The sequence below is a fragment of the Borostomias antarcticus genome, assembly GCF_949987555.1.
Source record: "Borostomias antarcticus genome assembly, chromosome: 6".
Lineage (NCBI taxonomy): Eukaryota > Metazoa > Chordata > Actinopteri > Stomiiformes > Stomiidae > Borostomias > Borostomias antarcticus.
This window is the reverse complement of record NC_140239.1, coordinates 17,293,176-17,308,771: the sequence shown is the minus strand read 5'-3', so window position 1 is coordinate 17,308,771 and position 15,596 is coordinate 17,293,176. Positions and strand designations below refer to the sequence as shown.

At 44.7% G+C, this 15,596-nt stretch overlaps 1 protein-coding gene across 1 annotated transcript in view; it reads right to left on the bottom strand.

The window, feature by feature from the left end:
- Nucleotides 1-11,921: 11,921 nt before the first annotated feature.
- The window catches only part of spag17 (sperm associated antigen 17), a gene marked incomplete at both ends in the record, with an annotated part of 74,365 nt that continues 70,690 nt past the window's right edge, over nt 11,922-15,596 (bottom strand). Inside the window, 3 exons of the mRNA XM_084440029.1 lie at nt 11,922-11,941; nt 13,797-13,851; nt 15,530-15,590. Coding sequence (XP_084296155.1) covers nt 11,922-11,941; nt 13,797-13,851; nt 15,530-15,590 — 136 coding nt within the window. The remainder of the gene's footprint in view (nt 11,942-13,796; nt 13,852-15,529; nt 15,591-15,596) is intronic.

The window sequence follows — 15,596 nt, the reverse complement described above, 5'->3', positions numbered from 1 at the left end:
TCGGGAGCGATCAGGAGTCCTAATACTACTGGCCTTGTTAGAGTTGTTATTTTCTTTAAATCATTCGTCTACATAAAAATGTTATATACCTTATCCTTTGACCCCAACACTATCAATAAACATTGTAAGTCGCTTTGGATAAAAGTGTCTGATAAATGACCAAATTGTGTAGGGTGCAGGGTCTAGGGTGCAGGAGGGTTAAAGGCTTAGTATCTAGGGTGCAGGAGAGTTAACGGTTTAGCATCTATGGTGTAGAGTGCAGGAGAATTAAAGGCTTAGTATAGTAAGGTTAGTCGGGGCAGTGAGAGTTCAGCAAGCCTAAAATGGTCAACAGTAGCGTCGTGTCCAGGGGTAGATTCATCTCTAGTACTGTACCCGTTTGCTCTCTGACCAGACCTGTCCATTGAAACACCGGCTTGCTTTTGCATACAGAATGGATAATGAACAAACTGGCATACCTCTCACTCTCGGCACTGCCGCTGGACTCCGGAGCTCCGCGCTGTCACTCGTCCAGCTCCAGCGGGCCAGCTCGCCACTCTTCCAAGTCGAATAACAGCCGCCAGCCCAGGCACGCTGTCCCCAGATTGAGTTTTCAGAGTTTAAAAGAGTCTCTCAAAAAGAGTCTGCCTCACAGGCCAATTTTCCATCACTGCGTCTAAACAATGATTTATCCAGGAAGATTATTCCACCTTTACTAGGGCTGGCTCCGTCGCCATTTCCCATTTCCTCACCCTTCTTCCAGCGTTCCAGCGTCTTCCTTTGTTCCCTGTGTTTCCAAGGCGTAAAGCAAGGGCCTACTGTGCCAGGGGTAGACTACACCCCCCATGTGATCAGCAATTACAACCTTTAATTAAAGCTGCTACGCAGCGATGAGGCGGGGCCAGGCATTTTCCGACAAGTTTAGGAGCAATAAGCGAGAGAATAGGAGGACAACAAGAAAGTTGACATTCCAATGTTCATTTTGTACATTCGTATCGTATCGTAAAACATTTGTAAAACATTTTGATGCATTGTAAGCTCGATTTTGATAATTCAACAATCTGGTCAATGAGTTTGTGAATTACAGTCTGAAGATCCAGTGTAGCAAGTTTGGTGTTAATTGATTGAAAAATGTGGGATGAGATATGTTTATTAATTTTTACAGGTTTTGTTTGCTTTTCTTCATAATTGAACATTAACTTCAGCAGCTGTGTACTCAGTCAGTTGCCAATCAATCGATTTAGTCATTGTAATCCTCGGCGGGGGTTGGGTAGGGTTGCCAACAGCGATGTCTCCGATTCGTGGAGCTTGCGTTGGATTGTGGGTAACGCAGTTTTCTCTGTATGAAGTGTTGGTTTCAGACGACAGATTTAAACATATTTTTAAAAATTCAATTTTTGAGATAAAATTCTGAAAAAAATCACACTCCATCTTGGATATGTGGCCAATGTTGTCACTTTTTATGAGGATGATCAGACATTGATTTGGCGAGAATTAATAGGAACTGTATACAGAACTGTTAACAGTAAAACATTTTGATGTGCTGTGGGCTCAATTTTTCATATTTCAAAAATCTGTGAGGATCGTTTGGTAAGGACAGTCTGAAGATACAGTATATGAATTTTGGTGGCAATTGAAAAAAAAAATTGGGAGGAGATAGGTTTGATAGGTTTTACAGTTTATGAAGAAATCAGAGTGATGGACTTCAAAATTCCTGCAAGGTCAGAGCGTATGAAAGTTTTGTCTCACTTGGGACTACATTGATATGGTGGTTTCACAGTGATAGCACCTATGGCTGATTTGTTATGATTTTTTAAAGTTTTAAACTTTAGACTGTTGCTGTAGCGCCACCGTCATGTTTATTGACCTACAATGCAGGTTGAGGACTTTGGGTATAGTACTGGAGCTATGTGCAAATTTTGGTGATTTTTTGTCCACGGGAAGTTAGACTTCAGTGGAAGATGGAGAATAATAATAATATAGGCAAATACAATAGGGTTCCGGCAGCTACGCTGCCTGGCCCCTAAATAAATATACCTGCAAGCAGGAATGTGGGGGCCAAGCAGTTTAACTGCAAGCAGACAAGGAATCAGCTAGACTGACGTGGTGACGTTTGACAAGGGTCAAGGATGGGCCCGAGATTTTCGGAAGTCAGACATATGGTTGAACGGGATTCGATCTCTGTACCTGCTGCTTGCAAGGCCAACATGCTAACCACTGTGCTACGCCGGATGTTACGAAGGTGAATCACCCTAGTCCACAAGGCATGTTAGCCTTCGCTAACCTATTAGCTGAATCCCAATCTGAGTCCTGAGCACTTAATTAATGTCAGCTGGAAGGGCCAGAGGGTGGAAGGGCCCTAAATTAAATGCTATTAAAGCATTTATGATACAACCCAACTTCCTGTTTAGCGGCATTGTCGCCAAATGCAATTGGCTGTCACAAGCGAACGCATCCAAATCTCATATTGAATCTTTGTAGAGTAGGATTGGTCTACAGATTATGTGTAGGCCTACCACGTTTCATGCAGATAGGAGGAAAATCTGACATGGGGTTGAACGAGATTTAAACTCAGTACCTGCTGCTTGCAAGGCCGACTTGCTATCCACTGTGCTATGCCTGATCTTGCAAAGGAGAATCGCCCTAGTCCACAAGGCATGTCAGCCTTCCTCTCGATTGAGTGAGAGGGGGGGTGTCGTCATTTAAATTGGCACATGGCGAAAAGTATACATGGCAGAGCGTAACTATTTACTTCTATAGAATCCAGACAATCACACAAACATTTCGAGGTATAATATGTCCTTCTGTCTTCAAAAGTGTAGGAGAGGTGACGAGTTAGTAACACAACATTGATTCAGTCATTTTCTGCTTCAAGTTAGAGCGTGGCTCCATTGGTTTCAATGGAGGGGGGGAGTCATCATTCAAACTGTCACACGGCAAAAAATTATACATCGGAGAGCTTAGCTTTTTGGATTTTACAAATCCCAAGAGTCATGTGAACATTTTTATATATAATATGTGTATAAGCTGTGCAAATTGGAAGAGGGATGGCAGTTTAGAAAATGTGACATTTTTCCTAAGTGCGTCTCTCCCCACTCTAAAATCTGTGAAATTTAGCAGAACACCAAAAATGTAACTTGCATTCTGCAATCAAGAGAATGAAAAATAATGAGACCATGGTATGTTTTGAACTCGGCTTGACGCAAGGAATCCAATGATCCCTGAATCATTAAAATCGAACAAACGGTTCAAAAGTTACAAGCATAAACGTGACTCCAACTTTGACACGTTGGTGGCGCTAGAGTGCTCAACTTGTCAACATGTGACTTGGTTACAGAGGTCACGGGAGGGTCCCTAACCAGTCTGCTAAATGTGCTTTTGATACATTAAAGCATTTATGCGATATGTCCTAACTTCCTGTTTGGAGGCTTTGTCGCCAAATTCAATTGGCTGTCACAAGCAAACGCATTGGAATATCAACAATTCAAATCAATCCTTTGTAGACATTGGTCTCCAGATTATGTGTATTATTTTTTTGCAGATTGGTGAAAATCTATAGGAGGAGTAGCATTTTAAGTGTTTTTCACTAAATCCAAAATGGCAGACAATCCAATATAGTATGCATGACGTAATAGGGTTCGTTTAACTCGGCTTGAGCCAAGGAATCATATGGCACCTTGATTTTGAAAATTGGACTTACGGGTCAAAAGTGGCGTGCATAAATGCATTGCCAACTTTGACATGTTGGTGGCGCTAGAATGTAGGAGCTGAGGACATGGGTCCTGGTGAGAGGGGTCATGGGACTGTCCCGAATCAATGTGCCAAATTTCATAACTTTCTACCATACAGTTCTATGGGCTGCCATAGACTCCAATGGCAGAATAGTATAATAAAGAAAGAAAGAAAAAAAAGGATAATAATAAGAAAAGGTAGAAACATAATGGTGCAAGTACAAGGCTAGACTGACGTGGCGACATGTTTGACAAGGGTCAAGGATGGTTCAGAGAATTTCGAAAGTCAGACATATGGTGGAACGGGATTCGATCCCTGTACCTGCTGCTTGCAAGGCCGACATGTGCTACGCCGGATGTTGCGAAGGTAAATCACCCTAGTCCACAAGGCATGTTAGCCTTTGCTAACCCTATTAGCTGAATCCCAATCTGAGTCTGAGTCCTGAGCACTTAATTAATGTCACCTGGTAGGCTTGCTTCCTCTCGGTAGAGTGAGAGGGGGGGGGTGTCGTTGTTTAAATTGGCACACAGCGAAAAGTATACATAGCATAGCTCAACTATTTACTTCTTCAGAATCCAGACAATCTCGCGAACATTTCCATGTATAATATGTCCTTCGGTCTTCAGAAGTGTAGGAGAGGTGAAGAGTTAGAAACAGTTAGAGATTCTAGAGCGAAGAGAGATTTTCTAGAGCGTGGCTCCATTGATTTCAATGGAGGGGGGGGAGTCATTATTCGAACTGTCACAGAGTGAAAAATATACATCGAAGAGCTTAGCTTTTTTTGATTTTATGAATCCCAAGAGTCGTGTGAACGTTTTGATATATAAAATGTCTATGAGCTGTGAGAATTAGAAGAGGGATGGCAGTTTAGAAAATGTGACTTTTTCCAAAATGCGCCTTTCACCACTCTGAAACTGGTGAAATTGTGCAGAAGACAAAAAGTGTTCCTTTCATTCTGCAATCAAACAAATGAAGTAATAATGAAACCATGGGGTGTTTTGAACTCCGCATGAGCCAGGGAATCCATTGCTACCATAATTTTGAAGATTGGACATACAGTTCAGAAGTTACTAGCATAAACACAACTCCAACTTTGACATGCTGGTGGCGCTAGAGTGCACAAGATGTCAACATGAGGCTTGGTGACAGATGTCATGGGTGTGTCCCGGATGAGTGTGCCAAATGTGGTTTTGATAGATTAAAACATTACTGAGATATGACCCCAGTTCCTGTTTTGCAGCTTTTCTGCCAATTTTGATTGGCTGTCACGAGCGAACGCAATGGACAAATGGACAATCAAAAATCCCTGTAAGACTTTTGTGGACATCAGTTTATAGATTGTGCATACTGCCTTTCATGCAGATTGGTGAAAAAACCCAGGAGGAGATACATTTTAAGTGTTTTACACAAAGTACAAAATGGCGGGAAATCCAATATAGTGGAAAATGATGTCATAGGGTGCGTTGAACTCGGCTTGAGCCAAGGAATCCAACGGTACCTTGTTTTTGAAAATCGGGCTTACAGGTCAAAAGTTGCGTGCACAAATGCACCTCCAACTTTGACACGTTGGTGGCGCTAGAGCGTTCGAGCTGTGGACATGGGTCTTGGTGAAAAGACTCAGGGGACACACACACACATAGTCATACTGTGGGAATTTCGACATTAATCCAAAATAACATAAATCCTAGGATTTCTGTCAGAAATGTCTTGTACGTTACAATATTTAGGATGTAGGGTGCTGGAGTTTAGTAGGTTTAGTATCTAGGGTATAGGAGTATTAAAGGTTTAGTGTGTAGGAGTGTTAATGGTTTAGTAGGGCTGTAACGATTATGAATTTTGCTTAATGATTAATTGTCAGAAAAATAATTGCGATTATTACAATAATTGTAATTGGGCTCGCATCACACCACTAGGGCCCCTTGCCGATCTAGCACCCTAGGCGGCCGCCTACTTCGCCCTGGCACTGATGCTCATGTCCGCATGATTTGAGTGAGAGTGAGAGAGAGAAAGAGAGAGGGAAAGACAGACACAGAGGGAGTGTGAGTGAGTGAGGGTGGGTGGGTTCCGGGTTCTGACTCATTTTTACCAGATAATGTAAGCCTAATAACACAAGTACTCAGCCTATGAAGTAAACCTGTGGTTTAAAACCACGTCTCTTTAATATCATGAATGTTAACATTTACATAGAACATATATCCTCCTCAATAAAAAAAAGCATTGAAAAACTAAGATTAAATTAAATTTGGAGTATACAAATAGCACATGAAGTGGACAATGCATCAGTGCTTCTTTACTTCTTTAATACAGTGTCTCTTGTCATTAGTTGCTATGAATGTATAGGACAAGTGCCAACAAGTTGAAGAATTCCATTGAACTAGGGTTGCTACCATATTAACTCTGCCACATATTTTTATTTTATAAAAAAAAAAAGTAATTTTTTTTTCATAACCGCGGTTACAAAAAACAATCGCGGTCAGAAAAAATAATCGTGGTTTGACGATTATGTAATAATCGTTACAGCCCTATGGTTTAGTATCTCAGGTGTAGGGTGTAGGAGTAGTAAATGTTTAGTATTTAGGGTGTAGGAGTGTTAGAGGTGTAGTATCTCGGGTGTAGGAGTGTTAAAGGTTTAGTATCTCGGGTGTAGGAGTAGTAAAGGTTTAGTATTTAGGGTGTAGGAGTATTAGAGGTGTAGTATCTCGGCTGTAGGAGTGTTAAAGGTTTAGTATCTAGGGTGTAGGAGTGTTAAAGGTTTAGTATCTCGGGTGTAGGAGTGTTAAAGGTGTATCTAGGGTGTAAGAGTAGTAAAGGTTTAATATCTAGGGTGTAGGAGTGTTAAAGGTGTAGTTTCTCGGGTGTAAGAGTGTTAGAGGTTTAATATCTAGGGTGTAGGAGTGTTAAAGGTGTAGTATCTCGGGTGTATTAAAGGTGTAGTATCTCGGGTGTATTAAAGGTGTAGTATCTCGGGTGTATTAAAGGTGTAGTATCTTGGTGTATTAAAGGTGTAGTATCTTGGGTGTATTAAAGGTGTAGTATCTCGAGTGTATTAAAGGTGTAGTATATCGGGTGTATTAAAGGTGTAGTATATCGGGTGTATTAAAGGTGTAGTATATCGGGTGTATTAAAGGTGTAGTATATCGGGTATATTAAAGGTGTAGTATATCGGGTGTATTAAAGGTGTAGTATCTCGAGTGTATTAAAGGTGTAGTATCTCGGGTGTATTAAAGGTGTAGTATCTCGGGTGTATTAAAGGTGTAGTGTCTCGGGTGTATTAAAGGTGTAGTATCTCGGGTGTAGTGTGGGACTGAATGATGTGTGATTCTCTCCCCCTGCAGGCTAGCTGAGATGGAGAACCGTAACGGCTCGTATCTGAACGACAGCATCTCACCCAATGAGAGCATGTGAGCCCCGCCCTTCGTCTTCTAATCCTCCCTCTGATTGGCTTGCTTAGTGAATTGGCTCCTCCCACCCCAACAGTTCTGTCTTGTGATTCCATTGGCTGGCATTGTCTCACTGTCATTGTTTGCTCCCTGTCTTGTCTCCACCTTATCTGTGATCTACCCAGTGTCCTGTGCTGTATGTAACCCAAGAGAGACAGGGGGGAAGAGAGAGAGAATGAACTAGATGGGGTGAAATAGAGAGATTGAGAGAGAGAGAGAGAGAGAGAGAGATTGAGAGAGAGATATGACAGAGAGCGAGAGAGAGAGCGGTATGACAGCATAAGCCAGACCAGCACCAGACCTCTTCCCATATCTCCTTCCTCTCTCTCTCTGTGGCAGTCATAGTGAATCCCGTCAAGTGATTGGCTGGCCAGTAGAATTCTGTTAGCTGATTGGGCTGTAACTCTATTTGTGTTGCGCTTGCCTATGAATACTGTTAGTTCATTGGCTGGCTGACAAAGTTCTGTCCACTGATAGGCCTCTCTGTCTCTACCCCCTCTGTGTGTGTGTGTGTGTGAATTTGTGTGTGTGTGCATGCGTGTGCTATTGCGTGCGTGTGTGTATACGTACCTACGTACGTACGTACGTACGTACGTACGCTTCGGTGTGTGTGTGTGTGTGTGTGTGTGTGTGTGTGTATGTATGTATGGGGGCGTATGTACGTGTGCGTGTGTGTGTTTGTGTGTGTGTGTGTGTATGCGTGTGTATGCAGTGATGATGAGCACCTGTTGATCCAGCACTACTGCCAGAGTCTGAACCAGGGCTCTCCTCTCAGCCAGCCTCGCAGCCCCGCCCAGATCCTCATCTCCATGGAGACGGAAGAGAAGGGCGAGCTGGAGAGAGTCCTCAACGACCTGGAGCTGGAGAACAGGTGAGAAACATGCGCACACACACCTGGGTGGAGAACAGGTGAGAAACACGCACACACACCTGGGTGGAGAACAGGTGAAGAACACAGGGAATTTGGAATTGAACTTGTAATGATGAAACTGCACAGGTCACTTCTGCAGAATGAAAAGACCAGCTTCAGGGTCAGCTTGAGTGTTCTATTGTCAGTAAATAAATGTGAATCAGTTGACAGTTTTGCTCCCTGTCAGTCATAGTTCCCATTCAGCTTCAGTTGACCATAGCAATGAAAATAGTCCACGTTGTACCTTTAAGTTACAGCAACGACTCTCTCCTGCTAGTAATAGAACACTATCCGCTTTCATGCAATTCTATTGCATTCTATTCTAGATCCTACTGTCCCAGTAGGGCTACTGGGACAGTAGGATCTAGAATAGAATGCAATAGAATTCAAAGCAGTTCAATGCATGTAGCTGCAAAGTTATAACGAACATGCCTCTAATGTTAACAAATCACAGTACTCCGTGCCCAAGCTTTGCCAGCTTTGTCATATAGCAAAGGTGCTCACAGGTTGAATCAAAGGTGCTCACAGGTTGAATCAAAGGTGCTCACAGGTTGAATCGCGCTTGCGCACACACGTGACCAACCATGTTTCCTGGGCCCACAGGAAGTTGCAGACGGAGTACGACCGTCTGAAGAAGGCCCACGACCACCAGGGTCTTTCCCCGCTGCCGTCGCCCCCGGAGATGCTGCCCATCTCGCCACAGAGCCCCAGGGACGCCGAGCTCATCGCCGAGGCCAAGTTACTACGGCAACACAAGGGCCGCCTGGAGGCGCGCATGCAGATCCTGGAGGATCACAACAAACAGCTGGAGTCACAGTTACACAGGCTCAGACAGCTGCTGGAGCAGGTACACACACACACACCACAACCCACACAACAAACAGCTGGGGCCTATTACTATGAAGCAAGTTCAACATACCTTATCGTTAGCTGGCTTGACTGAGCCTAACTACAGGACAGGGCGGTGCGTGGATGGCAAGCGTCCACACACACACACACACACACATAAACACAAACACATAAAACAACATACACAACATACATACACACACACACACACACATAAACACAAACACCCAGAGATAAACACATAAACAAACATACACAACCTACATACACACACACACACACACACACACACACACACTTGTTTCTGACCTAACTTCCTGGTATGTGTGTTCCAGACTGACTCCAAGGTGAATGGTACTGCCCTGTCGTCTCCCTCCACCTCCTCCCAGCGCTCCGACTCCAGCCTGCCTCTCCTCCGCGTGGCCGCCAGCCAGACCACAGAAACCATGAGTGAGAAGAGTACACACATACACACACGCACCCTTTCACCCACGCCTTCACGCACCCTTTCACACACTCACGCACACTCACATGCACGCATATGTGTTCGTACGTGTACGAGATGTGTCCTACTCCTTTCTTTCCTGTTGCAGGAGATGACGAGTTGTCCAGTCCTTCCCAGGATGCATCAGGACTGGAGGAAGTGATGGAGCAGCTCAACAACTCCTTCCCTCACAGCCAGGGTAGGACACACACACACGCACGCACACACACACACTTGAAGCATGGCTCTTTTCCTCTCTCAGTGAAAGGCTCATTTTCCTTTATTCTTCTCCTCTTTCCTCCCTCCCTCCCTCCCTCCCTCCCTCCCTCCCTCCCTCCCTCCCTCCCTCCCTCCCTCCCTCCCTCGCTGTCCTGTGTGAGCCAGGAGGGAGAAGGGGACACCAGTGAGAGGTCAGTATTCTCATCCCTCCATCCTTCCTTCTCCTGCTGTTCAGTTTCTCCCCCTTTTCTGTTTCCTTCTCATGCGACAGTGTGAGTGGTTAGACCTGTGTCTGCATCTGCATAGCCTATGTGTGTGTGTGTGTGTGTGTGTGTGTGTGTAACGGCGTGTCTCTCCTCTCCTCCAGGTGTGGGTGTCGGTAGTCTGTTCAACATGGCCGACGACCTGGGCCGCGCCATGGAGTCATTGGTCAACGTGATGACAGACGAGCAGAACGCCCAATAGCACGAGGCCCCCCCCCCCCAGCGCATGTTTTTCTAGTCGAAACAACTGGATTGGACGAGTTTACAAAGAGAATATTCATCTATTTTTGTGAAGGATCCCGGTTGAGACCTGCAGATTACAGTAGTTTCCTAAGTCAAGTCGTTTTATTAACAGACGCAGGTTTTTAAACTTCTATGCAATTGTATAAAAAAAGAAGAGAAACCAGTATGTGTGTGTGTGAGAGTGTGTTTGTGTGTGTGTGAGTGTGTGTGTGTGTGTGTCTTGTGAACGTATTTGCCATTTCTTTGTAATGGACATGGCATTTCAGAGCTTTGTATGGAAAAGAGAGATTGTAACTACTGTATAAGGGTGCTTTGTATTACAAACCGTTTATAACTACAGAATATATACTACTGAAAAGGCAGTGCAGACAGTCTGTACCCTTTCAGCATTGTGTGTGTGTGTCTGTGAGTGAGGATGTCTTCTTTGTGTGTGTGCGTGTGGAGGTATCTTAATATCCACAGTACATTATAGCTTTTTGCTTTTGGGCTGATCAACCTCATGTTGTTCAGAGTATCCATCCATTCACTCATCCGTCCATCCACTCATCCATCCATCCACTCATCCATCCATCTATGAGTCTTATCACTGAACAGCTCAGCCTGTGGGTGGGTCTGCTCTCTGCTGCCCCCTCGGGGTGGGGCTGAGAGCAGGGAGGGCGAGGCAGACGCTGAGGTACAGCCACTCGTGAGTGTGTTCACTCCCAGGATGAGACTACTCTGATAATCTGAGCAGGGTATAAGAACTGTCTGCTATTGTCATCTCCCCCATGTCTGACACTGAGAGAGGCCCAGCCAGGACCTGATCCTGGGCCAGCTCTGCTATGGTGGTTCTGATCTGACCTACTACCTGAATGTTCACTAGACACTGCACTACTGACTGACCAACACTAGAGACTGACTGACTCTAGACCACTGACTGACTGACACTGGAGACTAACTCTAGACGACTGACACTAAAGGAACTCCTGCTACTGACTGACTGAGTGGTTGACTGGCTACTGACTGACTAAAGGAACTCCTGCTACTGACAGTGGTTGCCTGGCTACTGACTGACTGACACTAAAGGAACTCCTGCTACTGACTGACTGAGTGGTTGCCTGGCTACTGACTGACACTTAAGGAACTCCTGCTACTGACTGAGTGGTTGCCAGTCACACTGCAGCCTAATGTTCTCCTGGAAACACTCCGTCTGTCTGTGTGACTACAACAGTGATGATGATGCATTTATTTTTTGTTGTGTTACAGTTTTTTTCTCCTCGTAAGATCCATAGTTGTGTGTATTTGTGTGTGTGTGTGTGTGTTGAAGTGTGTTGAAACACGTGACTACATATAAACCCATACTTATTTAACATGTGTAACCCCATCCACGGTACTCTACGTGATTTTGTAGTGTCGTCATGACAACACGTGTAACAGCATGATCAAAGAGATGTTTGGTTTCATCTAGTTGTTACCAGATATAATAATAATTAATTTCTAACACCGAGTTACTTTATCATCCTTCTTTTCTCAATAACTCTTATTTTTCCACAACATATCAAACTCCACCAAATATATGCCTTACTATTGTATGATAAAAGGCTTTACTGTGTATATCAATAAAGCACGCAGTTGAGTTGACTTGAGCTGGTGTCCAGGTGTCTGCTCTCTGGCCTGTAGAGGAATTCACTCGGGCATGTCATTTGTCTTGTCTTTTATTCTTGATATTACATGACTAGTCTCATTCTCAACAGTGAACGTCACACAGCCACCTGACTACCATGGCAACAGTCCTGAGGTACTGTATTTCAGCAGCTCTAGGTTCAGTGATGACAGCCTCCACCTGAGAGGAAGGGGAGAGGAGCTTCAGAGACACAACAGGCCTTTTCACACTATACTGTAGCCAAACAAGTTAGTAGTGATATACACTATGTTTGTGTGCGTGCCTGTGGACTGACCTGCAGCAGTGGTGCTGGTGAATGGGGCTGGTCTGAGAGGCAGGACTACTCCTCGTCTAACAGGAGGGGTGGTGGAGAGGAGGCGGACCCTGGCTCCCCCTGTGTGGGGCCAGTTGGTACGGTCCGAGGCCATGCTGTCATACTGCCACCCAGGGAGGATGAGTGGGGGGGTCAAGGAAGACAACACACTCTACAGGGGGTTCATTTATCCATCTGGCCAACATGCTACACTCTTAAAAACAAAGGGTACTGTATCGGATCATCTATCTATGGCAGAACGACCGACCGTGTTGGTGGTGGGGGACGACGGCCCGTGTCTGAATCAACTTCATATGTTCCCCCGAACCCCGCACCCCCGAACGTGCAGTGTCACCTGTGAAGTTGTTTGGATCTGTTCAGGTTCTCGACGTGCGCTGTCAGGTAAAAAGTAGTTCCACACAGCGGGTATCCGCTCCTATTCAGTGCTACAGTATGGCAAATGATGATGCCGTTTGAACATTTAATCAGTTAAAATTGTTGCAATTTTAGTTTTCACATGAAATTTCTTATCTACAGTCAGATCAATCGTTGACATGTCAAAATGTCATTTTGATTAGTGGAAATGTCCCATTGACTTCAATTCAAAATCAATTTTGACGTCAAAATGTCATTTCGACATGTTACAAATATATTTCCATGTGTATAAATTAAGTTTCAACTAGTCATAATTATTTTTTCGCCACGTGAAAATGATCTGTAATATAAGTATAATTTCCGCATGTTGAAATTATAATTTGTCTGCTAAATGACTAATGTAATGTAGTGCATTTTGAATGAATAATTCTTAAAGTGAAATCTTATGTACTGTACAGTCAGATCAAAAGTTGTTTGTTCAACATTTGAAACAAAGTTGTAAGACTTTATTCAGTTATGGGTAATGATTTGAATGGTGAGTAATGGTGAGAATTCAGTCGATTTATCTGCCCCTGCTATTGTGAGTAATTCTTTCTATACAGTAAAGCTCTGCAGAGTTAGCTGTATGGGTCATGGATTTATTCACTGATATTTGATTGATTGACTGATTGAGTAATTGATTGATAGATCCCAGTATCTCAGTCTGCCAGTATCTCAGTGTCCCAGTATCAGTGTGACAGTAGCTCAGTGTCTCAGTATCTGTGTGCCAATATCCGTGTCCCAGTATTCCAGTGTGCCACTCAGTATCTCAGTGTTCCAGTAGCTGTGTCCCAGTACCTCAGTGTTCCAGTATCTTAGTGTACCAGTATCTCAGTGTCCCAATATCTCAGTGTCTCAGTATAGTGTCTCAGTGTCTGTGTCTTGGTATATCTGTTTCCAAGTATCTCAGTGTCCCAGTATCTGTGTCCCAGTATTCCAGTGTGCCAGTATCTCAGTGTCCCAGATCTTAGTGTACCAGTATCTCAGTGTCCCAATATCTCAGTGTCTCAGTATCATAGTGTCCCAGTGTCCCAGTGTCTCAGTGTCTTGGTATATCAGTGTGCCAGTATCTCAGTGTCCCAATATCTCAGTGTCTCAGTATCATAGTGTCCCAGTGTCTCAGTGTCTTGGTATATCAGTGTGCCAGTATCTCAGTGTCTCTGTGTCTAAGTGTGCCAGTGCCAGTGGTCAGGATATTAGCAGAGACAGGTAGGTAGAGGGTCTCAGTCTCAGTGTAGATGATGATGTGGAGGGAGAGGTGGACTTCTCCTCCTCCTCTCCCCCCCTCCTCCTTCTCCTCCTCCTCACCTGCAGCCATGGCAAACAGCTGCACCTGGAGATCCACCTTCATACCTGCAGCCACCTGCACACACACACGTTTTTCTTAATATACTTGTGGGGACCGCCTAAACTTAACCCTAGCCCTAAACCCTAACCATGTATCCCTCACTCTAACCCTAACCCTTAACCCTAACCTTAAAGGTATACTTAGTAGGATTTTCCTAAAAACTAAAGTATAGAGTCATACAAAAATAATCCCTCTCAATGATCACTTAGGACTATAATGCGTCATGGTATGTTTATCTGCAGAGGCTCCTCTGCCTGGCTGTATTTTGTTAATTCTTCTGGGCGTCAACCTTTGGGCTGTGGGGGTGGGGTGAGGAGTTGGGGGGAGGTGGGGTAGCCTGGTATGACCACCCCGTTCTCGCGAGCTCACATTCTTGTTTCACTAACGCAGAACGGTCTGGCCTTCGCCTCCTCCAGAGCGATTATGCCAAAATCCAGACCATACCGGGCCAATCAGGGACTGTGTTTTAACTGCTGTCCTGCCCCACAGTGGAAAGCAGCCCCTGATTGGTTCGTGTCCCTGCCGCTCGCTAAACAAACATGGCGGCTCCCGAAGCAACAAGTGGTAACGTTAACGTTAGAAGAATAAACACAGCTATAAGTGCAGTTATTGCAGAAATAGACTTAATCACAACACTTAAACAAGAACAAGAGTATGCACTAGCGGAGTTAGACATTTTTGCCGTTCTTCCGACTGGATTTGGCAAAAGTTTGCTGAACGCTGATTGGCTGAAGGTGTTTGTCTGTCAAGGCAAGTAGGCCCACGTAATCGCTCTCTATGGGGCGAAGGCCAGACCGATATTGCGGAGCGAAGCAGTAAGCTCGCTAGATCGGGATGGTCATACCAGGCTAGAGGTGGGGTGGGGGTACCCCTCAACCAATAGCAGCACGGGTGGTTAAGCCCTCAAAACACAAGTTGCCATATCTGTGGAGAGCGCAATCTGACTGAGGCAGAACTTAAAATACCAAAATATAGCGAGGCAAAACGCCAAGCTGACAAAACTTGACACACTGAAGCAGAGGATGGGGATGAAGAGTGACGCGGAATTGGCTTGTTTTCTGGTAGACAGGTAAGTGGCTCTCACTAGCTAAATGCAGGGTAACCCCCTGCATTTAAGAGCGACTTAAGCCAGCTAAATTATTTAGTTAGACTAGCTCATCTCTACCCAGATAGCAAGCGGATCTGGGCCATATAAGGGCCAGATCTGGCCTGTATATGGCCCAGATCCGCTTGCTATCTGGGTAGGTTTCCCGCGATAGACCTGCCGATGATGGGAGGGGAAGAACTCTATTCTGGTGGTGTTTTAACACTTAGAATGTTAGATTTAGTCAGCTTGCAAGATAGCCAACTGGTCTATAGGTACCCTCGATAATGTTTGTCAAGTTAAACAAGTCAAAATGCTTCCGGTGTGGAGTGTACTTTATTGTAGTCTACTTTGAAGGGCTTTTCTGGACCAAGATCATTCTAACTAAAGCAGACTAGTACAGTACGTGCTGGCTTTGAGACCTTCCAAATGTCACAAGTGACAATTGTCCTTGTTTTACAATTCTTGTGGAGATGTTTGGTACCCCACAAGTATAGTTAAACTGGGTGCGCACACACACACACTCACACACACACACACACACATGTAGGTTATGCGGGGCAGGTTGTGTGTGTAGCAGAGAGGAGAGGAGAGGATAGAGGAACTCACAGGTCCTGGGCTGTACATCACACTGAGGCCGGTACAGGGAGATGGCTGCTTCACACTGAACCTGGCA